The sequence below is a fragment of the Bos mutus genome, chromosome 7, assembly GCF_027580195.1.
Source record: "Bos mutus isolate GX-2022 chromosome 7, NWIPB_WYAK_1.1, whole genome shotgun sequence".
NCBI lineage: Eukaryota > Metazoa > Chordata > Mammalia > Artiodactyla > Bovidae > Bos > Bos mutus.
The window spans coordinates 26,961,183-26,988,264 of record NC_091623.1 but is presented as its reverse complement, the minus strand read 5'-3'; the positions used below and the strand labels follow the sequence as shown (position 1 = coordinate 26,988,264).

At 41.1% G+C, this 27,082-nt stretch overlaps 1 protein-coding gene and 1 long non-coding RNA gene across 3 annotated transcripts in view; one reads left to right on the top strand and one right to left on the bottom strand.

Annotated features, from left to right (window-relative positions):
* The window catches only part of PCSK1 (proprotein convertase subtilisin/kexin type 1), a 46,313-nt gene extending 29,009 nt beyond the window's left edge, over positions 1-17,304 (top strand). Inside the window, exons 10-14 of one of the 2 annotated variants that reach the window (XM_070374773.1) lie at positions 4,915-5,148; positions 8,350-8,507; positions 9,823-9,956; positions 11,725-11,868; positions 14,194-17,304. In XM_070374773.1, the coding sequence (XP_070230874.1) occupies positions 4,915-5,148; positions 8,350-8,507; positions 9,823-9,956; positions 11,725-11,868; positions 14,194-14,571 (1,048 nt within the window). In that variant the 3' untranslated portion in view covers positions 14,572-17,304. Of the gene's footprint in view, positions 1-4,914; positions 5,149-8,349; positions 8,508-9,822; positions 9,957-11,724; positions 11,887-14,193 lie in introns of both variants that reach the window. The other variant, XM_005899299.3, reaches the window with a different exon arrangement.
* LOC138988609 (uncharacterized) overlaps positions 1-27,082 on the bottom strand; it is a 565,076-nt gene that overhangs the window by 193,870 nt on the left and 344,124 nt on the right. The gene's annotated exons all lie outside the window — the stretch shown is intronic.

Genomic DNA, 27,082 nt, shown 5'->3' with positions numbered 1-27,082 from the left:
ATTATTTGCAAGTGTACCGGGTGATTATGATGCAAGCAGCCTTGAACCTTGGAGAATCACTGAACTAGAGTCTTTCCAAGGGCTCTATCAGTCACTCCCTGGGTTAAAGCCTGACATCTGCCAGGAGCTCAGCTGAGCAGAGAGAAGGCATATTAAGCTTCTAGGAGTCAGAGCAGCTTTAAAGTAACACACCAAAAATGAAAAAGTTAAGCCTTCAACGACTTACCATGATGGTGTAAGCCAGAGTCTAAAACCAGAGAAAACACCAACTTTCCCTGATCCATCCCCCCACCCCCACCATGGAAAGGTGCACCAGTTGAAGGTCAGGTTAAAAGTATGGACGTGGGGGCTTGTTGTCTCGCTGTTGAGGGAGCCAACGCAAGCCTCTGGGATAGGGTGGGGGTGATGGGTAAGGCTGGGAGTGGAGAAGTCCTGGGCACTGAGTCAGAGTGGGGAGAGGTGTTTTCAAGGTTTCCCCCTCTTGCCCCCATCAGGAGGCCTTGGCCGAGCTGCCCAAGACCTCAGATAAGAAGGCCCAGGAATGTAAATATGTGAAGAGCTTGCTGGGAGAGGAGGACTGGAGTCCTTGACTACTACAGCTCCCTTAACAGAGGGCGATACGTGGGCTTGGCACCCAGGCTGGCATGCAGAGGGCAGCGTGCCCACGAGGCCACCAGATACAGACTTTGTAAAGCTTCTTATGAGGACTGGGATTGTAACCAGGAGCAGACTCCTCCATGTTTAGGAGTGTGCACCACCCCCTGTTGTCACTGAGGGATTGTTAAATCCGCCCATGATCAGCTCTGGGGAGACAACAGCAAACTGAGCCAGACTCCCCTGTTGGCTGTTTCACAACCTGGTGATAAGACAGAAGCCTGGAGGATGCAACTTAGGCATTTCTTTATCTAAATAAGGCTTGACTGGCCTGATAGAAACAATGCAGGTCTCAAAGCTAAGGAAAGGCCTGGGATCATGAAAGACTTCTAATGACTAATGGCAGTAAGTTTTAAAATTGTATTTAAGGCTAGTAGGCTGCAGTCCTTCAGGTATGACTGAAATCAAATCCCTTATGATTATGCAGTGGAAGTGAGAAATAAATTTAAGGGCCTAGATCTGAGAGATAGAGTGCCTGATGAACAATGGAATGAGGTTCGTGACATTGTACAGGAGACAGGGATCAAGACCATTCCCATAGAAAAGAAATGCAAAAAAGGAAAATGGCTGTCTGGGGAGGCCTTACAAATAGCTGTGAAAAGAAGAGAAGCGAAAAGCAAAGGAGAAAAGGAAAGATATAAACATCTGAATGCAGAGTTCCAAAGAATAGCAAGAAGAGATAAGAAAGCCTTCTTCAGTGATCAATGCAAAGAAATAGAGGAAAACAACAGAATGGGAAAGACTAGGGATCTCTTCAAGAAAATCAGAAATACCAAAGGAACATTTCATGCAAAGGTGAGCTCGATAAAGGACAGAAATGGTATGGACCTAATAGAAGCAGAAGATATTAAGAAGAGATGGCAAGAATACACAGAAGAACTGTACAAAAAAGATCTTCATGACCCAGATAATCACGATGGTGTGATCACTGACCTAGAGCCAGACATTCTGGAATGTGAAGTCAAGTGGGCCTTAGAAAGCATCACTACGAACAAAGCTAGTGGAGGTGATGGAATTCCAGTTGAGCTATTCCAAATCCTGAAAGATGATGCTGTGAAAGTGCTGCACTCAATATGCCAGCGAATTTGGAAAACTCAGAAGTGGCCACAGGACTGGAAAAGGTCAGTTTTCATTCCAATCCCAAAGAATGCTCAAACTACCACACAATTCCACTCATCTGACATGCTAGTAAAGTAATGCTCAAAATTCTCAAGCCAGGCTTCAGCAATATGTGAACTGTGAACTTCCTGATGTTCAAGCTGGTTTTAGAAAAGGCAGAGGAACCAGAGATCAAATTGCCAACATCTGCTGGATCATAGAAAAAGCAAGAGAGTTCCAGAAAAACATCTATTTCTGCTTTATTGACTATGCCAAAGCCTTTGACTGTGTGGATCATAATCAATTGTGGAAAATTCTGAAAGAGATGGGAATACCAGACCACCTGATCTGCCTCTTGAGAAATTTGTATGCAGGTCAGGAAGCAACAGTTAGAACTGGACATGGAACAACAGACTAGTTCCAAATAGGAAAAGGAGTTCGTCAAGGCTGTATATTGCCACCCTGTTTATTTAACTTATATGCAGAGTACAAAATGAGAAACGCTGGACTGGAAGAAACACAGCTGGAATCAAGATTGCTGGGAGAAATATCAATAACCTCAGATATGCAGATGACACCACCCTTATGGCAAAAAGTTAAGAGGAACTCAAAAGCCTCTTGATGAAAGTGAAAGTGGAGAGTGAAAAAGTTGGCTGAAAGCTCAACATTCAGAAAACAAAGATCATGGCATCTGGTCCCACCACTTCATGGGAAATAGATGGGGAAACAGTGGAAATGGTGTCAGACTTTATTTTTCTGGGCTCCAAAATCACTGCAGATGGTGACTGCAGCCATGAAATCAAAAGACGCTTACTCCTTGGAAGGAAAGCTATGACCAACCTAGATAGCATATTTAAAAGCAGAGACATTACTTTGCCAACAAAGGTTCGTCTAGTCAAGGCTATGGTTTTTCCTGTGGTCATGTATGGATGTGAGAGTTGGACTGTGAAGAAGGCTGAGCACCAAAGAATTGATGCTTTTGAACTGTGGAGTCTTGTGGAGAAGACTCTTGAGAGTCCCTTGGACTGCTTTTGAACTGTTTTGAGTCTTGTGGAGAAGACTCTTGAGAGTCCCTTGGACTGCAAGGAGATTCAACCAGTCCATTCTGAAGGAGATCGGCCTTGGGATTTCTTTGGAAGGAATGATGCTGAAGCTGAAACTCCAGTACTTTGGCCACCTCATGTGAAGAGTTGACTCATTGGAAAAGACCCTGATGCTGGGAGGGATTGGGGGCAGGAGGAGAAGGGGACGACAGAGGATGAGATGGCTGGATGGCATCACTGACTCGATGGACATGAGTCTGAGTGAACTCTGGGAGTTGGTGATGGACAGGGAGGCCTTGGTGTGCTGCGATTCATGGGGTCGCAAAGAGTCAGACACGACTGAGCGACTGATCTGAGGCTGCAGTCCATGGGGTCTCGAAGAGTCAGACATGACTGAGCGACTTAATGTTTAGTTTTCACTTTCATTCATGGAGAAGGAAATGGCAACCCACTCCAGTGTTCTTGCCTGGAGAATCCCAGGGACGGGGGAGCCTTGTAGGTTGCCGTCTATGGGGTCACACAGAGTCAGACACGACTGAAGCGACTTAGTAGCAGCAGCAGCAGCAGCAGCAACAACACTTAGACACGTTCAACCATCCAACCAGCTAATATTTACCCAGCATATACCCTGTGCCTGGCATTCTTTTGAGTGGTTGGTGCACATCAGAAAACAAGAAGGAAAAAAATCTCAGCCCTTTTCATTGCTGATTCTAGGAGGTGAGACAGATGCTAATAACACACAAAAGAAATGAGTTTCTCAGTATGTTACTAGATGATAAGCAGTATAAAAGAATAAAAACAAAGTACAGCAAGATAAGAGAGCACAGGAGTATTTGGGGGGAGTTGAAATCTTAAATAAGGTGATCAGGGAAGGCTTTGTCTTCATTATTAAGAGACCCAACACACCCATGCACCTCTGATTTATCCTTATGTTGCTATGAAATTAATTTTACCAAGACTTCTGATTATACCATTTCATTGCTCAAAAATCCTCGATGGCGCCCCCTTGCCCAAAGGATAAAGTATAAGCTCCTTTTCCTGGCATTCAAGGTCCTCACCACCTGGCTCAGTATTCCTCCTCACCTCTTCCCTGCTCCAATAAACCAGACTGTTACCATACTCTGGGCATATCCTATATTTCCCCTGCTCAGAGGTTTTGCTCCATTGCCTCATCTCTCATTCTCTCTCTCCACTTCTTAATGTTCTACCCATCCTTTAAAGTTCATCTCAAAATATTTCCTCCTAGAAGAGCCTTCCTAGAACCCTTCCATTCCCAAAGAATTATTTCTTTTTTTAAGTAATTTGATTACATGCTATATTACTGGCCAAACAAGTATTAATCTGAATATTTTGCCTTTTTATCATTTTTTTATTATTATTATTTTTACTTTACAATATTGTATTGGTTTTGCCATACATCAATATGAATCCACCATGGGTGTAAGTCCAACAGTACATTATGCTATGAATACAGGATTCAATAGATACAGTTTTTAAAAAGACTAGTTCTTTTACTGGATTTGAAGCCTCATGTGCTGCAGTCCATGGGGTTTCAAAGAGTCGGACATGACTGAGCAACTGAACTGACTGAAGCTTCTTAAAGACATGAACTACTTTCTTGCATATTCCCACTCTGTTCAGCATGGTGCTTGTAAGAATGAGCTCAAGTCGCTAAGAGCTTCTTGACACTTTTGCCATATAAAAAAAGAGACAAAAAAATATTTAGGAGTGGGTAACCAGTCTGTGTCTAAATCTAAGTCAAGACCTCAACTGTGGGTTCATAATGTTGAAAATTCTAAGGCTGATAAGGGACAGCATAAGGATGGAGGACACAAAGGAAGTGTCATCATTTTCAATTTTTGCTCCAGTCAAGTGTAAGTCATTAGAACTTGGTCCTACATTTCTACAGCACTGAAAACCAAAATTTAATAATTTATAAGACTGAATTTTTAATTCTGAATGAAAGATATACCAATAGTGATGCACATTAAAATTACAGAGGCACAGTTGCAAAAAGACACCTTACCATCTCTGAATGGAGATGCTTATTTTTAACACTTGCTTTTGCGACGAAACTCCCTTTTGCCCCTGAACATTCTTTCGGTCACTTCCTGTCCAGTCCAAATCTCACCTGGCGAGATATGCAGCACTTGGTTGTATGGACCTCTGAGTATGACCCACTGGCCAATAACCCTGGATGGAAAAAGAACGGAGCAGGCTTGATGGTGAACAGTCGATTTGGATTCGGGCTGCTAAATGCCAAAGCTCTGGTGGATTTGGCTGATCCCAGCACCTGGAGCAGTGTGCCTGAGAAGAAGGAATGTGTTGTCAAGGACAATGACTTTGAGCCCAGGTAAGTGTCTCCAGGAATTTTAAACAATTGTGTGCCATGGCACTATTTGAGAATGATGCTTGTCACTCTGCCTAATTTTTCTCCCCTGCCCTTCTGAAGTAGATAGGGATGGCATTTGCCAGTGTTCCCTCGGCTCCATGAGAAGTCACAGAGACCGAAGATTTGCAAATCATGTTAACAACACACTTGTATTTTCCTTTCATAGCCCATCTCCAACAATATAGCAGTAAGCTAATGTGCACCAACTCGGTGGATATGAGTTTGAGCAAGCTCCGGGAGTTGGTGATGGATAGGGAAGCCTGGCATGCTGCAGTTCATGGGGTCGCAAAGAGTCGGACATGACTGAGTGATTGAACTAAATGTGCTCCACTGTCCTATAGACCACTAAGAAAAATCACTGCCAATTAAACTATTACAAATCATCAGTTTATTAAAATTCATCCCAAATTCAAAGATGTTAAATTTTTTTTAATGCATCTTAGAATTGATGAGATGCAGTACTTGCCAACCAGTGTTACCCAAAACCGACTTCCAAAAGAACCCCGCTTTATGCCCCAAGGCTTTCATTTAGAATATACTTGTCCAACTACATCTAGGTGCAGAAGCAGAATCTGGTATCAAGACAACCACAACTATACTGAAGGCACACTCACACAAAATACTCAAGGGTGGGAGGCTTGGAGGGCATGCGTCAGGGAGATAAAATCATTTCTGAAAAAGGTATGTTTCAGTAATGGACCATTTTTGGATTAATATAAGACAAACCTGTTTGGATTTGATGCCATAACAAATAGTTTATTGCATTTAAATATCTGTGTTTGTGTTCCTTACCATTTACTTTTCTCCCCTTATGTTCAGAACTCAACATGAGATTTACCCCCTTAAGTTGTTAAGTGTACAATACATAACTGTTAACTATTGGTACAATGTATAGCTGATCTTTAGAACTTACTCATCTTGCTTAACTGAAACTTGATGCCCACTGATTAGTAACTCTCCATCCCCCCACCCCAACAAGCCCAAGGCAACCAACATTTCACTGTCTGAGTCTATGAATTTGACTATTTTAGACATCTTGTATAAATAGAATTATGCAATATTTATCTACCTGTGGCTGGTTCAGTCGCCCAGCATAATATCCTCACATTGTATCCATACTGTCACATATAGCAGAATTTCCTTCTTTTTTAAAGCTAATGTTCCATTGTATATGAATATCATATTTTCCTTATCCATTCATCTATTGAGGAATATTTAGGTTGTCCCCACAGCTTGGCTATTAAGAATAATACTGCAATGAACATGGGGATGCTAGTAACTCTCTGAGACCCTGATTTCAATTCTTTTGAATAAATATCCAGAAGTGAGATTTCTGGATCATATGGTAGTTTTATTTTTTAAGGAAGTTTCATATTGTTTTACATACTGGCTGTGCCATTTTGCATTCCCACCAATTGTGCAAGAGCTCCAGTTTCTCTACATCCTCACCAGCACTTGTCTTATCTTTTTTATCTTAATTTTTTTTAAGTAATAGTCATCCTGATCTTGATAGGTATCTTGATTTGGGTCTTGATTTGAATTTCCCTGATGATTAATTACTGTGAACTTTGTCCCCCGCCCCCCACATATCTATTGGCCATTTGTATGTCTTCTTTGGAGAAATGTCTATTCAGGTCCTCAGCTCATTGTTTTGAATCAGATTGTTAGGATTTTTGCTATCAAGTTATAGGAGTTCTTATGTATTTTAGAGATGAGCCGTTTATCACGTATTGTCTACTGTTCTTAGGCTGCCTTTTCAGTCTGTTTCCTTTGCTGTGCAGAAGCTTTTTTTTTTTTTTTTTACAGAATATTTATTTGAAAATTATCCTGTGTGTTTTCCCCGGAAAAATTTAAGTTCTGTATTGTTCTTTCTGGAACCCTAGCAACTAAAGTAGAGACAGAATCATGGTAGATGCTCTAAAACAAACAAAAACTTATTTGAAATAATGACTTAATGAATCCAGTGTTTCAATTCAGTTCAGCCGCTCAGTCATGTCCCACTCTTTGTGACCCATGGACTGCAGCACACCAGGCTTCACTGTCCGACACCAACTCCCGGAGCCTGCTCAAACTCATGCCCATCAAGACGATGATGCCATCCAACCATCTCATCCTCTGTCGTCCCCTTCTCCTCCCACCCTTAATCTTTTCCAGCATCAGGGTCTTTTCCAATGAGTCAGTTCTTCACATCAAGTGGCCAAAATATTGGCATTTCAGCTTCAGCATCAGTCCTTTCAATGAATATTCAGGACTGATTTCCTTTAGTATTGACTGGTTGAATCTCCTTGCAGACCAAAGAACTCTCAAGAGTGTTCTCCAATACCACAGTTCAAAAGCATCAATTTTTCAGTGCTCAGCTTTCTTTATTGTCTAACTCTCACACCTATACATGACTACTAGAAAAACCATGGTTTTGTCTAGACAGACCTTTGTTGGCAAAGTAATGTTTCTGCTTTTTAATATGCTGTCTAGGTTGGTCATAGCTTTTTTTCCAAGGAACAAGCGTCTTTTAATTTCATGGCTGCAGTCACCATCTACAGTAATTTTGGAGCCCAAGAAAATAAAGTCTCTCACTGTTTCCATTGTTTCCCTATCTATTTGCCATGAAGGGATGGGACCGGATGCCATGATCTTAGTTTTTTGAATGTTGACTTTTTTTTTTTTAATTTTATTTTATTTTTAAACTTTACATAATTGTATTAGTTGTGGTCCTCGTTTATTTTTATTTATCTTTTGCTGCCTGTGCTTTTATTGTCATATCCATTAAATCACTGCCAAGACCAATGTCATGAAACTTTGTCCCTATGTTTTCTTCTAGAACTTTTACAGTTTCAGGTCTAATGGGTGGGTTTATTTCTGGGTTTCTACTCTGCTCTGTTTATCTGTATGTATGCGTGCTGGTATGCTCAGTCCTGACTCTTTGAGACCCTATGGACTATAGCTTGCCAGGCTCCTCTGTCCTTGGATTTTCCAGGCAAGATTACTGGAATGGCTTGCCATTTCCTCCTCCAGAGATTTACCGGTCTGTCTTCATGGGGTTCTACTCATAACAGAGATAACACGCCTAGCCGAGTATCTACTTAAGAGTGCTGTGTACACATTTCCATAAAATGTAAGGAAGAGATGCAACTTTGTTCACTGATGATTCTTTAATGTATTTAGAGCCCTGAAAGCTAATGGAGAAGTCATCATAGAAATTCCAACAAGAGCTTGTGAAGGTCAAGAAAATGCTATCAAGTCACTGGAACATGTGCAATTTGAAGCAACAATTGAATATTCCCGCAGAGGAGACCTTCATGTCACCCTCACTTCGGCCGCTGGTAAGTTTAAAAAAAAAAAAAATCAATTTATTCTAAACTATGTGTTTAAATTTTTAAGCATAAATTAAATGATTTCAAATCGATGATTGATTTTTGCTTATATATAGGCCTAAGTCTTTCAATAGATACTTTCAGGACTTAAAAAATATGCTTTATTTTTTTTAGCATCAGAACTCTATCTACCCTGTTTATTTCAACTGATCCTTAGATAAGCGAAGAATGACATTTACTCAGATAATACCAATTAATAAACCCTCTGAGTTATGCATTTTGAAACTGTGTTCATTTTCCCATGTCACTGATCCATATCATTCATTTCTCTCATTAGTGAAAGTTAGTCTAATAATTTAACTGACAGATACATCAGACACATCCAAGGAATTAATTAAAAAACTGAGAATTCTGATCTATGAGAGTTAGGAAGACTAAAGAAATTTTCCACAATTACATGATTAAGGGTATATGATATGATATATTGATATTTGTCCTTTCCTGTAAAGTTACTAAATCAAACAAGATCATGAGTGGTAGTTTGTGAAATATAAGCTACAATCCAACTAGGAGAAGCTGTCCCAATCCTTTTTTATACTTTAATAGGATTCAAGTGACTAAATTCAATTCCTATAAGTAATGTATGAAAAAGATGAGCTATCCCTATAACATCCTTCTAGAATATGAACTTACTAGAGGTTTGGAGCTGGCTTTGTTAATTTTGGAAATGTGCTTTCTTAATATCTGGGAACTGGCCCCAAATACTGGTAGAATGCTTTTTTACTGACATTTTCTCTTGAAAATATTATTTACTGATCTATAGAGAACTTGGATGTGAACATTTACAGTAACTCTTACTAGGAATTTTTATATCAAAAGATATTAGTAAATTATACATGGTTTTATTATGTCTATGCTATATTATAGACCCAGGAATCTATTAAATTTAAAAATTTTTCTCTTAAATTTCAAAATGATAGTTCCATTAATATGTATGTTAGGTCTCTGATCCTCTTCTTCAATGTAGTTCATAAGCATAGTTCTCTGAGTTCTCCTTATTCAAATAAACCTTATTCAATATATCCAGCCATTATGTATTTTTCTAGGATGTTTACTGAGAACTTATTATATGCCAGGCAATGCACTACGTACTGGGAATAAACCTTTTTTTCCCTTGGGCATGTTGTCATCCTGGCATTATATTCAAAGGGAAATTAAGGCTTATGTCTCCCCGCTTTCTTTTTCAGTTATCAAACGCTGGAGTGCGTCCTGCTATCGGTTCTGTCAGGACACACATTAACTTGTGTTTCTTGCATGAAAACAGGAACCAGCACCGTACTGTTGGCTGAAAGAGAGCGGGACACCTCTCCCAATGGCTTTAAGAACTGGGACTTCATGTCTGTTCACACGTGGGGAGAGAACCCCATAGGCACTTGGACTTTGCGAATTGCAGACATGGTAAGTATGAATGAAAGGCTACTGACCCACAAGCTCACTTTTAAACACTCAGAGGCACTTTTAAAGTTAGCCCAACAGTAAGGACCCAAAGGAACTTTGATCACTCCTTAGAGAGGCCAAGGAGAAGGTATATATGTTTTAAGCTCTGCCCACTTGGCTAAAAAAATAATAATTAAAAAAAAAATTAGGCACCAGCCATGTAAGAAGGAAGAAAAAACATTTTGATACACATCGTGACAGACTGTGGGACAAATGTTTCCATGTCAGAACACAGCCAGCCACGTGAGCTACTCAGACACCAGAATCAGCTGTATTTACAAGCATGGCTGTAAATACTACACCAGCTTTACTATGACACTCTGCTGGGGTCAAGGCTCCCCAGGTGGTGCTAGTGGTAAAGAATCTGCCTATCAATGCAGGAGATGCAAGAGATGGGGGTTCCTTTCCTGGGTCAGGAGCATCCCCTGGAGTAGGAAGTGGCAACCCACTCCAGTATTCTTGCCTGGAAAATTTCATGGACAGAGGAGCCTGGGAAGCTACAGGTCATGAGGTTGCAAAGAGGTTGCAAAGAGTTATGACTGAGTGACTAACATCTGCTGGGGTCATATAAAGAAACTCTTAACAATATTACCACAGTGGTTATTTAGAAGTAGTTTACTTGTTAGACAAGATATTTTATTTAATATGATTTTTTTTGTTTTATTTCAGTTATGAAACAAGCAAAAGTATTTCTCAGTTTTCTTTGTTTGCTAACACTCTGATATTCTTCTATAATTGTGACACAGTCCCTAAATATAGTGTCGGAGCAAAATTCAAATTCAGTTGAGTCATTTATTTTTATATCATTTCTCCAGCATTTTCTATAGGTGAGCATATAAATGAATGGTGTTTCAGGTTCAAGTTCTCCAGAGCTAGCAGTGTTATAAGTATCAGTAGTACCAGATTTAATGTCTAGATAACTTTTCAAAAATAAATGATTTTAAATCCTTGAAGATGTCCATTAAATTAATAGAAATTCTACAGTCATTGTTACTTTTTTCTCCAAGAATAGCTTTCACCTAAAGACTGTTAAAATTGTGATTTAGCCATGGAAGTGGTAAAAATTTCTGCTCTCATACGGGGCAGAAGAAAACGTTTTTAGTTGATGGTTCTGTTCCTGAAGTTGGCCTCCATTCTTTAACTCAATGTCACCACAAGGAAACTAAGAAAATCTGTTAACCAAGATGGGACTGTTTTATATCAAGTTTGCAAAATCTGGCTACAGTTTTAGAGTTTGTTTGGTTTTTTTTTAGATATTTTAGATTTTAGCACATTATTTTTAACATAATTGTCGAGCCTGTAAAAATTATTATTCCCACAAATATACAGTTCTTAAGGACTGCTCAGTGTTGAAGGCTATTTATAATACTCTAGACTTTCATTCCAATGGAATGTTTCTACAAGTTGATAATTGGTAAATATAATTCCCATTATATAAGGTACTGTCAACTTTTCAAGAACACACGCAATATAGAAAAGAAGGTTCACACAGAGAGTTCTCCTTTATAAATTAAAAACAACCAGTTTGTAAATCTCTGAACCTGTCAACTACTCGTTTTCATCACAAGAGTGAGTCTAGTGGTTTATGTCTTTGTACACAGAGCTCTACACACGGAATGCACAGAATTTGAAAGTTAGGTTTTCACTATAAAATCTCTCAGCTATCTTGAAGCCGTGTGTTTTATACTGCTCAGAACACACACTAACATTATGTATGCTTATTCGTTAGTCTGGAAGAATGCAAAACGAAGGAAGAATTGTGACCTGGAAGCTGATCCTGCACGGGACCTCTTCCCAGCCAGAGCACATGAAACAGCCCCGGGTGTACACGTCTTACAACACCGTGCAGAATGACCGAAGAGGCGTGGAAAAGGTGGTGGACTCTGGGGAGGTCCGTGCGGCTCTGTTCTTCCTGGCATGCTCTTCTCTGAACTGGGCTTCCCAGGTGGCGCTAGTGGTAAAGGACCTGCCTGCCAATGTGGGAGACATAAGAGATGTGGGTTCAATCCCCCGGTCAGGAAGATCCCCTGGAGGAGGGCAGGGCAACCCACTCTAGGATTCTTGCCTGGAGAATCCCATGGACAGAGGAGCCTGGTGGGCTACGGTCCATAGGGTCACAAAGACCTGGACATGACTGAAGCGGCTTAGCATGCACGCGCAATCAACAATGTAGTGGGTGAACCTGCCCCTTTTAGGCAGGAAGTGAGTTAAAAAATGGGTTGGGAGGAAAGGGAGTAGAAGTGAACTTTATTTTTGATAAAAAATTGTCTCACTTCTTCTTTTATCCAAAATTTAGAAATTAAAATGAATGAATTCAATATTATTCAATTCTTGAACATGAATTTTCTCCATTTAGAACAGTATCAAATTTTAAAGAAAGCTATCTTTTTGTAGGCTCACATATACCTAATGTTGGTATTGCACCTAGTTTTAAAGGATTTTCCACACTGTCTCATTTAACTTATAATGCTTATAACCTAAAAAGGATAGATCTCAGTATGTTCATTTTACAGAAAGAAGACCAAGGGTCAAGTGACCAAATCATGCACGCTTCTCTTTACTAATTCCTTAACTGATGCTTCTTGGTAACTCCAAGGGGAGCTACAGAATTCCGGTTTTTCTCAGAAACTTGCTGAGGAAAGCTGAAGTCAGTCAGTTACATTCCCAGGTCTCAGCCAGAAGCCACTGGCTTCTCCCTTATCAGATGATGGGCAGAAAACACATTTTCTTTATCTGTGTGTCCCCCCAGGCCTCTGGCACTGTGCCTCAGATCGTAGCAGGTAGGTTATCAGAGTTTCCAGGACGACCTTCCCTGAACAGGCCTGGCTCTGTGACGGGTGTTTTGGAAGATACAAAGACATTCTTTATTCAAGAAAGGTATAAACTAGCTGTGTGAAGGCCTCAGCTCATATTCTAGCCCCATTTACATTCTGCAAAATAGCTTCCGCTGGGGCCCTATCACAGAGGCCTCCTCATCACAGTCCTGGAGGCAGGGGGCACCCTGCAGGAAATTTTCCTCCAAGATTCCCTAAGGGGTATTAACAGAGCCCTTTGATTGTTAAGGACTTCCCTGGTGGCTCAGATGGTAAAATGTCGGCCTACAATGCAGGCGACCTGGGTTCAATCCCTGGGTTGGGAAGATCTGGAGAAGGAAATGCCAACCCACTCCGGTACTCTTGCCTGGAAAATCCCATGGACGGAGGAGCCTGGTGGGCTATAGTCTATGGGATCACAAAGAGCTGGACACGACTGAGCAACTTCACTTTCACTTTTCTTTTGATTGTTAAAATAGTGAAATAGTTCCACAACAGGTGACCAAGAAACGCTTCTCTGATCTCTCCAGTGCCCCCCTTTCCTAGACCACTGCCCAAGGCTCTTCCCAGACCCTTTCTGACAATTCAACAGCTGAAAGGGCAGCTCCTAACAGAGCAAGAGGCCTCCAGAGAGCTGCCACACAACAGCATTACTGGTGCCTCTGCAGGAGTTCCTGCCTGTCTTAGCAGCAGCTCCTTCCCAAAACATGGATGGGAGGAAAGGGATTGCCACACTGTTGATTTTCCATATGATAAGGCCATACTATCTTTTACAATTAACTTTTCCATCCAGAACTTAAGACTTTAAAGTAAAATAAAATTTAAAAAAATAAAAAAATTATATATATGATAAAAAAAAAAAGACATTAAAGTGAATGAATTCAGTGTTATTAAATAACATGCATTCTACTATAGCAGGCCGAAAAGCAAAGGAAACCAACAGGTACGCGCACTCACCTACATCATCCCATTCAGACTTCAAAACCCACAAGAAACGGAGGAATTCTTCCTGCCATATGACAGGGGAAGTTCAGGGAGAACTTCCTCTGAACTTCCCCACTTAAAAAGGTGCCAAAGCCCCTGGAGAAGGGCAAGGCTACTCATTCCAGTATGCTGGCCTGGAGAATTCCATAGACTGGATAGTCCATGGGGTCACAAAGAGTCAGACATGACTGAGTGACTCTTATTTCACTTCGCTTCAAAGATGAATTAGTGAATGGGAAAATGCAGACTGAAACCCCAGTTAGTATGAGTCCAAGCTTTGCACTCTCTCTGCTCCCCAGACAGCCTCGTGAGGGACAGGCAGTGGGTGTGTGTTGTAGCTGCCTTGCTGGCTCCTAAATAACGAGCTTTCTCCCCTTGGCCGGTGGCTTTCTGTGTTTCAGGAGCAGCCTACACAAGAGGGCCTGGATGAGAACGCTCAGGCATCCCAAAGCCCCAGTGGCAGTGGAGTCGGGGGCAGAAGGGATGAGCTGGCAGAGGGCGCCCCTTCTGAGGCCATGCTGAGACTCCTGCAGAGCGCTTTCAGCAAAAACTCACCCTCAAAGCAATCACCAAAGAAGCCCCCAAGCGCGAAGCCCAACATCCCTTATGAAAACTTCTATGAAGCCCTGGAAAGGCTGAACAAACCCTCCCAGCTTAAAGACTCTGAGGACAGTCTGTATAACGACTATGTCGATGGCTTCTACAACACGAAACCTTACAAGCACAGGGACGACCGGCTGCTCCAAGCTCTGGTGGACCTTCTGAGGGAGGAAAACTAAAATGCGTGCTGGTCCAAAGCTGGAGATAGTCACGCTTCTTCCTTCCCCCTTAGATTCTGCCTGTGTCTGAAGTGGGTGTTTTGTCATTGATTCTTCTGCTTCTAATATCCTTTGTGGTACTTTTTCTTTTTCTCCCTAAACTGGATATTTGAAAGCTAGGAGCTCAAGCAGTAAATCCAACTTCCTGAATTGATTGCACAAAGCACGTCTTCCCTGCTTGCACAAGTCAAATGTTTTGTTCTTTCTGGGGCCACAGTTCACACCTGGTCCTCATACCACACGAGAACACCTACTCGGGCCTCCCATTTCATGTCTCAAAATAAAAGGTACACAGGGCAACAGATTACTTTGAAAAAGCAACCTGCAAAAAAAAATGAGAGGAAGGAAGACAGTTTCTAATAGCTTGTCCCCTGTCTTTGCCATATGATTCTTCAAATTTTGATGCCAGAGAAGGGCTTGGAAAGTCTCTAATGAAGGAGCTCTTAATTAGATTCATATCCCAGGCTTTTCTGCTCCAAAGTGCTGCTCATTCAGGAAGAGGCCGTTAGGTCACTTTGGGGAAAGGCTGGGTTATTCAGATCCGGAAACAGGCCTCAAACCCTGCACTGGCTGGTGTGAGCAGTTTCAGAATATTCTTTGCTTGGTGTACCATGGAGAGGCCTCCAAGGATCTGAAGGTGACTGCGACTCAGGCTGTGAGTGCTGGCCTTCCTCTCTTCCCCCTCACATTCTCCTTTCTCAGCCACAGACTAAATACTGAGAGAGCTATTGATACCACTTTCTTAGAACAAGCTTGTATTAGGGACTTGGCCAATTCCTAGTCATAATTTTTGTTTTAAATGGTCATAACAGGAAATCACCACTCATAACATGGAAAAGCAATGTAATAAGAGGAACATGTTCATCATAGGGAGAGCCAATGGAAGGTTTTGTTGTGTTTTAAACTACATTCATTAGAGCAGGTTTTTCTGGATCTTTGAGTTTATGTTCTTTGACACCGAAGGCGCTTCTCCAGTCTTACGGATGATAGTCTCCAAATTCTCAAATTGTTTCCAAGCTTCAACTCAGAGGACACAGGCTGGCCGCCCACAGGCAGCATCTGACCCTCAGCTAGATTTTGTTTGGCATGTTAAATGTTTTAAAAATGGGAGTGATTATTGGAACTGTAAGATTTCACATAAAACCTGACTGTCAGATGCATCTTCCCTCACAGCAGCAGCTGACCGGAGCTGAGTAGCAGCTGCCGAGCAGTTACAGACTTGGACACACGTCCCATGGTACCCTCTCCACCCATGCTGCTTATCATGGCCGCCTGACCGGCACGCGTTCATTAGGCATTTGATTTTGCCTATTCCTGCACTAAACGAACATGCACAGTGTAAAGGCATTAGGGAAAAAATATCCCCAACTTCTTTCAGGTAGGAGCTGTATGATAATCAATAATTACAAGAATTTGTCATGATCTAATTTATTGGCCAAAAAAGAAAAGGTATTTTAGACCCTTGAAAATACCCCTGAAATCTTGTTTTACTTACGTGTTTTATCTCACCTCACCCAGATGCTCACATATTCTAATTCATGAATTGGCCGAGGCCCTAGTTTCTCGCTCTCACAAAGGCTCCAGTCACTGACAGTACTGGCATTCTCCCACTCAGTCGGCTGTTTGCGATCCTTCCATGAACTCTGAACTTCATTAGGCTGCTGGACCAGGAAGAGAACACCATTGAAGTAGATCAGGGGAACCCTAGGGTCTGTCACTTGCTTTAAAGTGAATTTGGTAAGACAGACTTTCACCCCCGATTGTGCAGAATGAGGGTATTTCTAGAGCAATACGCACGATGTATTGAGGATGTCCCCCTGAAGGAATGGCAGTATCTCTCTATCATGGAGGTATCACATGTTGTATGATTCACAGTGTTAAATAGAATTTTGGAAAATTGCAGCACATCAAAAAGTATTACATAAAGCTGAAAAGTACCAGAGAGTTACAATGAAAAAAAAATAACTAAGTTTTCAATGAGTTAAAAATAAATCAATGAAAAAATAAAGCTAAGGCCCAGAGAGGCCAATAAAAAATAACAGATGAAAACACCTCCTGACCCCATTCCCAAACTAGTGCTAATTTGTATGAAGCTTTCTTTTTCATCCTTCTAACAGTATCTTTTTCTGGTTAAAACCCCAACCAACCATTGGACCATAGCCAAAGGTTCAATCAAGAGAAGCTTTAATAGTTAAATAAAGTCATGTTTGAATGTTTCCAACATGGAACATATTGTTCAGACTTGAAATATTTTTGTCAGTCTTTCTTAGTACCTGTGTGGATTTTTGTGAAAATGTAAAAAGAAGAAACTTATATAATATTTCCCTCAGAATTTTAAACTATATTTTCTTTACAGGTATTTGTAATGCTTTACCAAATGCTTTTATCAAATAGAATTTTAAAAGGCATAATAAATTATATTAAAAACCAAAATTTTCCTGAGAGTAAAAACATTTCATCCAATAAAATATTTTTGAAAGGCATGTTCCTCTGTCAGTGAGAAAAAAAAAAAAGTGTAATATGTATATGTTGTGGTATTAAAAGTGACATTTGTCTCATAACCTAATATAATGTGTAGCTGAGTTTAACATGTGCGATCTTAACATTTTTAAAGGAACTCCCACATTATACGCTTGATGTATTAACCAGAATATGTACAATATGCTTATAAATCTGAAGAATAAATGGTTCCTCACTAAGGCAAAAAGAAAAAAGAAGCTTATGTTTCCAACAAAAACAGGATCTCCTTCTCTTATTATATTTCCTAAATGAACTGTAAAAACTAAAAGGCGAAGGTTTCCATTAAGTTCACTGGGCTTTCTTAAAGGCAATTTAAGAATCTACTTTAACAGGTATATTTCCCTTGCTTTAGAGGCCAGTCTTCCACTTTTTTTTTTTTTTTTTGACAACACACAAAGTTGTGTGACAGCATTAACTGAAGTGCTGAGGAAAAAAATAATAACTACAGGGACAGCATGTGAGAGCAGTCATTTGCAACAGTTTACTAATTGTGACTTTGTTTACCAGCCAGATTACAGCAACTCAGCATTAAATTCTTCTCAGGGGCCCCTCGTCAGAAGCCCGCTAGTTTCTAATTCTGATCTCCTATTCTCAGCCCATTTTCTCTCCTGCTCCAAACCCTTATTCCAGGATTTTGCACCCACCATTTCAGAATCTGACGCCTTCCTACGCAGAGGTTGGTTCCCCCCCAGACTGCATTCCCCCTTCCTAAGTCATAAATACTCAGTAAAACCAAAATGATTTCTCAAGAATTCCAGAAGGACTATTCAACTTGTTTTTGTTCTCCACATCTAGCCATCTTCAAAGTCTTCCCACCAGGGGGATTAAAGATAGTTTGATTTCTTTGGAATGTCCACTTAGTAAGTCCTGGATTAACCATGCGCAGGCTGCAAGTAAAAACACAAACACACACACATGTCTCAAGGACAGACAATTCCTAAATATAAATTTAAACCCAGAAGAAGGAAGCGCATTTCCTAACTGCCTGATAATTTTGCAAGGCTATAACACTAATACACATGATGGTGATTATTATTCACGCTACTCTCTCTGCCCTGGTGGACAGTGTACCTTCGTGGCCTATGGATGCTAAGCTTGATCTGCTTTGGTCAGTGAAATACTAGCAGACAGAAGGCAATCAAGGATCTTAAATCTGTTTGGCTTGTATCTTGCTTTTCAGTGCATCAGTGCTATGAGAAGAGCATGTTTCTGGGAGCTACAGCCCCTTCAGCCTGTTTCCACAACAAATGTATACAAGGCAGACTCACATTCTGGAGCTAAATCCAGGCAACTCACAGTCTGAAGCAGAGCTGTCCAGATGAGTGCAGCCTAAATAAACTGAACTTGTCACCTTGACAACAGTCTTTGAGTAGTTGGTTACACAGCCTTACTGTATCACAAAATAATGAAAGAAAAAGTTCCACATGTTCATTCCACTACCGATACCCTTTCAAACTGTGCCTTTCTGAGCCTCCTGCTGCTGCTGCTGAGTCGCTTCAGTCATGTCCGACTCTGTGCGACCCCATAGACGGCAGCCCACCAGGCTCCCTGTCCCTGGGATTCTCCAGGCAAGAACACTGGAGTGGGTTGCTGTTTCCTTCTCCAACACATGAAAGTGAAAAGTGAAAGTGAAGTCGCTCAGTCGTGTCTGACTCTTCGCGACCCCCTGGACTGCAGCTCACCAGGCTCCTCTGTCCATGGGATTTTTCCAGGCAAGAGTACTGGAGTGGGGTGCCATTGCCTTCTCCATTCCTGAGCCTAAAGTACAAAAAAGAGCCAGTATTAAGCCATAAACTTCTTAATACTGATCCCAAGGATAAACAAAGACCCTACCCAAGCTCTGAAATTTTCATCTTTAAAGATCTTAGTTCAGCTCCTCCTAAAAGCAGAGCCTCAGACAATGAATGACTGGGTTCAGGTAGTTTATTTAGGAGGTAAACAAAAGCAGAGAGAAAAACTGACTCTCACAAACCTGCAAGGAGTAACACAATGGAGCCACACTGATCATCAGCACAAGACTTCCCAAAGACTAGAATGGATGTTTCAGCTGACAATGGCTTCAGAAGAAGGTAGCTCAGAGCAGACATCTATGCTCCCCTCTCTCCCTCATCCAAAACTGTCACAGTCCACTGGCCTCTCTCAGAAGCTAGATGAAACCCCAGAGTAAGGGAAGAAAACGTGATTGGCTGAGATCAAGTTCATACCACTAATTAGAAAAGCAACTTTTAACAGAAATCAAGTTCTGTCACAAAATAATGAAGAAGCTTTGGCTCACTTCGGTTTTAGCCTGCAATTTGTACATTTGTATAATTTGTATTGCTTGTATATTGCTGCTGCTGCTGCCAAGTCACTTCAGTTGTGGCCGACTCTGTGCGACCCCATAGACGGCAGCCCACCAGGCTCCCCCATCCCTGGGATTCTCCAGGCAAGAACACTGGAGTGGGTTGCCATTTCCTTCTCCAATGCAGGAAAGTGAAAAGTGAAAATGAAGCCACTCAGTCATGTCTGACTCTTCGCAATCCCATGGACTGCAGCCTACCAGGCTCCTCTGTCCATGGGATTTTCCAGGTAAGAGTACTGGAGTGGGTCGCCATTGCCTTCTCCTAAGTGAGCACTATTCTTGCCTTCCTAGGGACTCCGATGGTAAAGAATCTGTCTGCAATGCAGGATACCTGGGTTTGATCCCTGGATCAGGAAGATCCCCTGGAGCAGGAAATGGCAATCCACTCCAGTATTCCTGCCTGGGAAATCCCATGGACAGAGGAGCCTGGCGGTCTACAGTCCATGGGATCACAAAGAGTCAGATGCAACTGAGTGACTAACACACGCAACCTTATCATCAGTGCATGAAAAAGAGGTGACTATGGCCATTATGTGTCCACCATTCCCAGGGCATGTGCAAAGGAGGCAAAAATCACTTCCTGGTTTCTAAAACCGGCCTCCATTGTATTCCAAACAGTTTGCCCGGAACTCCACAAAGCACTTTCACTCTCATCCACAGCCACACACCCTCTACCTCCATAGAGCCCATGTTGTAGGTATCTTCATTGAACATTTACCTACCTGGGGAAGGGCCCACAGGCTCAAAAAGGGTTCTTGTTCATAGGAGAAGGTAGGGGGAAACAATCTCAGATCTGTTCCTCCAAGGCTGTTGTGACTGTTTTCTTCTACCGTTAGCTCTATCGCTGTCTCTTGCAGCCCCAGCATCAGATGACTTATCTGTTTTGATCATCAATCTAGATGATGTTCTGATGTGAGGAGAGTAGCCTCTATGTCTGGTTCTGCCTTATATCCTTGACACTTACTTCTTGCATCATTATTCAGTTCAGTTCAGTTGCTCAGACATGTCCAACTCTGCGACCCCATGAATCGCAGCACACCAAGGCCTCCCTGTCCATCACCAGCTCTCGGAGCCGACCCAAACTCATGTCCATCGAGTCAGTGATGCCATCCAGCCATCTCATCTTCTGTTGTCCCCTTCTCCTTCTGCCCCCAATCCCTCCCAGCATCAGAGTCTTTTCCAATGAGTCAACTCTTCGCATGAGGTGGCCAAAGTACTGGAGTTTCAGCTTTAGCATCATGCCTTCCGAAGAAATCCCAGGGCTGATCTCCTTTAGAATGGACTGGTTGGATCTCCTTGCAGTCCAAGGGACTCTCAAGAGTCTCCTCCAACACCACAGTTTAAAAGCATCAATTCTTCGGCACCCAGCTTTCTTCACAGTCCAACTCTCACATCCATACATGACCACTGGAAAAACCATAGCCTTGACTAGACGAACCTTTGTTGGCAAAGTAATGTCTCTGCTTTTGAATATGCTGTCTAGGTTGGTCATAACTTTCCTTCCAAGGAGTAAGCGTCTTTTAATATCATGGCTGCAGTCACCATCTGCAGTGATTTTGGAGCCCAGAAAAATAAAGTCTGACACTGTTTCCACTGTTTCCCCATCTATTTCCCATGAAGTGATGGGACCGGATGCCATGATCTTCATGTTCTGAATGTTGAGCTTTAAGCCAACTTTTTCACTCTCCTCTTTCACTTTCATCAAGAGGCTTTTAAAAAGGGCAAGTCTGAAAATGCAACAGCAACACAAAGTGGCTAAAGGTGTAGGCTCTTCCATCAGCCGCAAGTGAATGTGAATTCTGACTCTACCGTATTCTAGCTGTGTGCTCTTGAGGTTACTTCACCTTTCTGAGTTCTGCTTCTTCATTTATGACAATGAAGTCTACTGCTCATAAAATTAAATAAGATAATGCAGATAAGTTATTTAGTATGGTTCCTATGCCTAATAAATTTTCAATAAATGTTAGTTTTTATTATTAGTGAAACTACTGCTCGTATTATTATCGTGGTGCTGTGAAAAGAGAGTCAAGTAGATGTGAATTTGTAGTTCTTGTCTACAAATTTAAGAAAGGAAAAAAAATTAGAATCGATAAAGAAGATGGAAATACCATAAATTATTGCTGGTCAAAGTGATGGTGCCTTGAGAATTGTCATTCCAATGGGAAATTTCTCCTAGGGTCACATTGGAAACCATTTAATTGTAGCCAATGAAGACTGGACCACAATGAGAAGAGAGTGTCAAAGAACAGCTACTCAAAGCCAAGGAAAGCTAGAGGTGACAACTGAAGAGAAAGGAGATGAAGAAAAAAGGAAATCGTGGGCTAAATTTGTCTCATGGCCAATCATTTTTTGTGTGTGAAATGAGTTGGGAATTTTCAAATGCAAGCATTTTATAAAATATTGAGAAATGTTGATGTTAAAAACAACGAGTCCTTTATTGTATCAGCAGCACAGTGCATTGCTCAGCTGAAGGCACCCAGGAATTGCAAAAGAAATAGGAGATAAATAATACATGTCCCTATTTTTAGATTAGAGAATTGAGGCAGAGAGAGGTGCTGTGATTTGCTCAAGGTCACATAGATAACAAGCAGCAGAAATGAGGTTTTTAACCTGGCAGAAATTTCAGGCTATTGCCTTACATTAGCAAGACAAAAAGAGGACATATATCTTAGAAAATATTTATAGCATGGGATCAAATGGATACTGTGTGTCCTATACTATCAATTCTTTTCTGCCATTAGAATGAATAGAAATAGCTTTTTATTAAGTGAACATTTACTGCATATTAAGCATATGGGTTCTATATTTTGTCAATAATGAGATAATTCATGAGAATGGAGGTATTATTTCTAATGCTTGCATTATGCTACAAGGGAAATGTTTTTACAGATACTGAAAATGAGATTCAGAGAGGTGAGGTCACTGGCCCAAGATCACAGAGCCAAGCCAGAATTTTAAAACTAGTCTATCTGACCCTGACTCTTCACTATGTCATCCTCTTTGACTTTTCAGTTGTAGCTCCAAATTTTTCAAACTGATACCTTAATAGACAATCTTACACTTCCAGGAACAACTAGATAGTTTTATGCTGCTTCTTTACTCAAAATTTCAAATCTCAATATATTGAAAAATGAGAGAGGCAGTTGTCCTTCTCAATAATCACTTTGACCTATTTTGAAATGAACCAAAGCCCTTTTCTTAAAGGACCAAGAGACCAACCCACTAGCTCAGGCATCCTTTGGATCAAGAATCAGCTCCACATAAATTTATGTGTAGTCCAGCCCAAGGGCTACCAAAACATATTGAAAACCAGGATGTCGCTAGGCTGGGCATAAACTCTAGGCATTTTCTACTATGGTGGGCCATTTTATTTTTCTCCCCACTCCTTGCCCTTCCTGTCTTGATGTTAATGTATCTTTTTATCCCCCAAAGTATATTCTTAATCTGTGGTGTGTGGGTAGGTATCTTAAAAAGGGACTCCCTGGTCAAGTGCAGTAGTGAAAAAGTGAATGAACAGTGAGTTTTTTTTATTCCTTTACTGTGTAGGAGTTCTCAGAAGTCCTCTCAAAACAATGCTTTGGATCCTCACTCTTCCAGAGGGATATTCATTTCTCCAGACATAACCCCTGTTTCCTGGACCATCTTCCAGGATTAGTATTCTCTCAGCTCATGTGGGGAGACGTGATCTTCCAGCAAACCATCTCCAGTTAATACTTTCCCAGCATGATTCTGGGTTCTACCACAAGTAAGGCTTACAACCACCACATCCCTGATTATTTCTGAGCGTGTACAGCTCGTGCCTCCTCCTTGCCTCAGTACAAAATGCTGCAGCACACATTAGCTGACAGAAAACAGGTGCCAACCATTACCAACGAGGGGATGAGTCAGAGTCCACCCACAGTGATCCCAGGAAGAGCTGGAACTCATCTTCATGAGGGGCGACAACTGAGAAGAGAAAAGAAGGTACCCACCCAGTCACTCATGTCCATAATAGACAGACTGGTCATTGTCCCAGTTTGTTGAGTACCACTCAGTTTATCTCTGTTGTCCAAGCATACATTATTCTTTCAAAAGTATCTTGTTAAATAATTGTATTTTGCTACCGGAGCATGGGTGTGGATTGCCTTTTTGTCTCACAGATAACGTGCCTGCCTAGATTGTTTTCTACCCGCCACAGTCAGAGAGTCTTAAAATTGAAATGGATCATCTATTTTTCTATCCAACCTCCTACGCTTGAGAGAAATGCTGCAAAAGATTCTGGGGAAAGGGTTGTCCCTCAATAAAACGAGCTGCAGGAAAGGAAGCCCCTTCCCTTAATCATCTCGACCTCATTGAGTTCTGCATGCAAGGTCTGTGGACCTCCCTTTTTATAGAAAATCAATTTCTGGAGGAGCTTCCCAGTTCCATAAGCTTCAGGTCCCACAAAATAGGATTGGCCTCCTGCTCATCTACCTGATCTATGTTACTGAGTCTATAAAGTCTATCCCATGGGTATAGCTTTCAAATCTACCCACTTTTCTCCACCTCCAGTTCATTATCCTGGTCTACATTGACATCTTTCAACAGCGTTCGCCTGTGAGTCCTTTCAGACTGTGATTTTTCTAAACTGTGTATCTTGTCACAACACACTTTTCTATAAATCCTACTGAAGTTAGGGGAAGACCAAAATGCTTAACCTGGTTCTGAAGTTCTGGATAACCTGGCCCTATCCTGTCTCTACAGCTTCATGCATCTTACTGCCTTTCTCACCCCTGGCCTTCTTCCTTTTACAGCAGTGTCCCAAGTCCTTGTTGGGTACCTACTATTCTGCCAGAAAGGTTCTCAATTTATTGTCTAGTTAATTATTTTCTATTTACCCTTCAGAGCTCAATTTAAAAACCCCTTCACTGGGATAGACTTTCTGACCACTCAATCAGATTAAGTTAAAATTTCTGATAAACACTCACATACAGAATTCATCACAAAGGCAAATCACATAATTAATTAACTAGTGGCTGTCCCCCTGGATGGGGTGTAAGTTTCACTAACATCTTTCATGTCAACTGATAGGTCCGCAAACATTAGTACAGTGTCCTATTCACAAACGTGAATACTCAGTAAATACTTAGGATATATTTTGTGGAACAGCTGGATTACCTGCAGGGTGATGACACTCTTTAGAAACTAGAAATTAAGGATCCCAATGCATACCTCTCAAGCACCATGATAGCCAGTGTTAGCATTGCCTTCCTAGAGACGCAGCATACCAACTCCAAGCTGAGTCAACCTGAGGTGGTTTCAGTTCTGATTGTCACTTACTAGCTAGGTGACGGGAAAAGGCAATGGCACCCCACTCCAGTACTCTTGCCTGGAAAATCCTATGGACAGAGGAGCCTGGTAGGCTGCAGTCCATGGGGTCACGAAGAGTCGGACACGACTGAGAGACTTCACTTTCACTTTTCACTTTCATGCACTGGAGAAGGAAATGGCAACCCACTCCAGTGTTCTTGCCTGGGGAATCCCAGGGACAGGGGAGCCTGGTGGGCTGCCATCTCTGGGGTCGCACAGAGTCAGACACGACTGAAGCGACTTAGCATCAGCAGCAGCAGCAACAGCTAGGTGACATGGAATAAATGAATCTTCCTACCTTTTAGCTTACCTGCAAAATGGTAAGAGTAATTATAGTTACCTCATAGGCTGATTATTTGATTTTGGCACACATTTTTAAAATATCTACTCTATGTCAGACAGCTGGATAGAGGCTAGGAATAAAATAATATGCTACCTGGACAAGGCATCTGCCCTTCTGGACACTGTTTTCATTCATCTTGTATCTCCTAACCCTAGCACAAAGCCTGGTATATATTAATTTAACATGCATTTGTTGAAGTATCTAATATAGCTCTTTTGCTTTTCCTACTCATTTAAAGTACAGTTGAGATAAAAGCACCAATGAGGGCACGAGTCGCGGCTGATATCCACGGAGGACTCACTGGTAGCAGGTAAGATGCTGAGCGTGGCACGTGGATTGTTTCACTTAATCTCCATTCAGTGATGTAGACTCAATTATTATCTCCATCCTAGAGGAAGGGAACTGGAACACAGACAGGCGAAGTCACTTGATCAAGGTCACAGAGCTAATAAGTGGCGAGGACACATTTGAGCACAGGTGACTTCACTGTACCGATGGCACGCTTCAAGTTCTATCAAACTCTAGCTGAGAAGCCAGAGTCCCAGGGAGAGAGGAAATGAAGAGATACATTCAAAGCTCAGAAAAAGAAGTGCTGACATCAGAAAAGCAGCAGGAAAACATCTTTCTTTCCTTTCTCTGGCTATTTTCACCCAGCTGCTTTCCCTCTTCTGTTTTTATGCTCTATATCAGGTAATAATACACTTGACTATGTCGAACTGAATAGTTTTATTCAACTCTGTATTATATGCCATCAGCAGAAGCACTGAGTCCTAAGAATGTCATATAATGCTATGTATTTTTGATAAGGAAACCCACTTGAAACAGAACTGTAGTCTTCTGATTATTCCTCATACTAGTCTCAAAGCCCCCAGTGAAATGACATTATAAAAGGTAGACAGAGAAACAAGCCATATGTTGGAGGTATTAAACACAAGGAAAGCACACAGAAGACCAGTATCTGACATCAAAAAAGCATGTATGTGACATGGCAAAGCAAAGAGCCTCCCTAGAGACCAAGAGTGGCATTTACCATCTCGTGTCAGTAACCAAGCTCATCGGTCTTTAGTGCGTGTGAACAAAGGGTCAGGCTTTTTAAAGCTTTGTTTTTCTTTTGGACTTAATTATTTATGTGACTGATACTGATTGTTATTCCCTGTTTCATATCCAAATTGGGAGGTCATCCTAATCTACTGCTGACTATATAACTTGCTTGGTATAGCCTCATAAAACTGAAATGCAAAATTCCCCAAGAATGATTTATTCAGGTAGCAATTAAAAATTTGTTTGGAACCAAATCTGTTTTACACTCAATATTACTAAGGACCTCAAAGAGCTTTTGTTAATGTGGGTTATATCCACTGAAACTTTTTTAAATTAAAAAATGTTTAAGCTATTAATTCCAGAATTACAATAATAAAGTGAATGTATACCAGCATAAATGACATATTTAAAAAAAATAATAACTATTTCCAAAACAAAAAGTTAGTGAGAATGCCATTGGTTTATACTTTTGCAAATCTCTTTACTGTCTTAATAGAAGGTTGGATTCTGTTACCTACTTCAGCATTCTGCCTGCTACAAAATTATGTTTTGGTTGAAGTATATAAAGAAAATGCAGTCTCTCAAAAATATACATGCAAATGGAAGAAAGGAAGCAGTATACTTATGGATATTCTTCTTTGATGCTGCATCAAAACTCAACCAGCAGCTTCTCAAAGAGTAGAAGCAAGTAGACTCTGAAACGGAATCAAACCTTTTGCACTCTCTAAGACTAAAATCCATTGGTCTATCTTAAACTTTAAATAGAATTTTCACCCACACATAATTTTCTAAGACCATGCACTGTTAGTTGGAAAATATTGATTCAATGAGTCATATACACATTTCAACTGTTGACACATTTTTATCATACAATATTTTTTAAAAGCACATTTGCTATT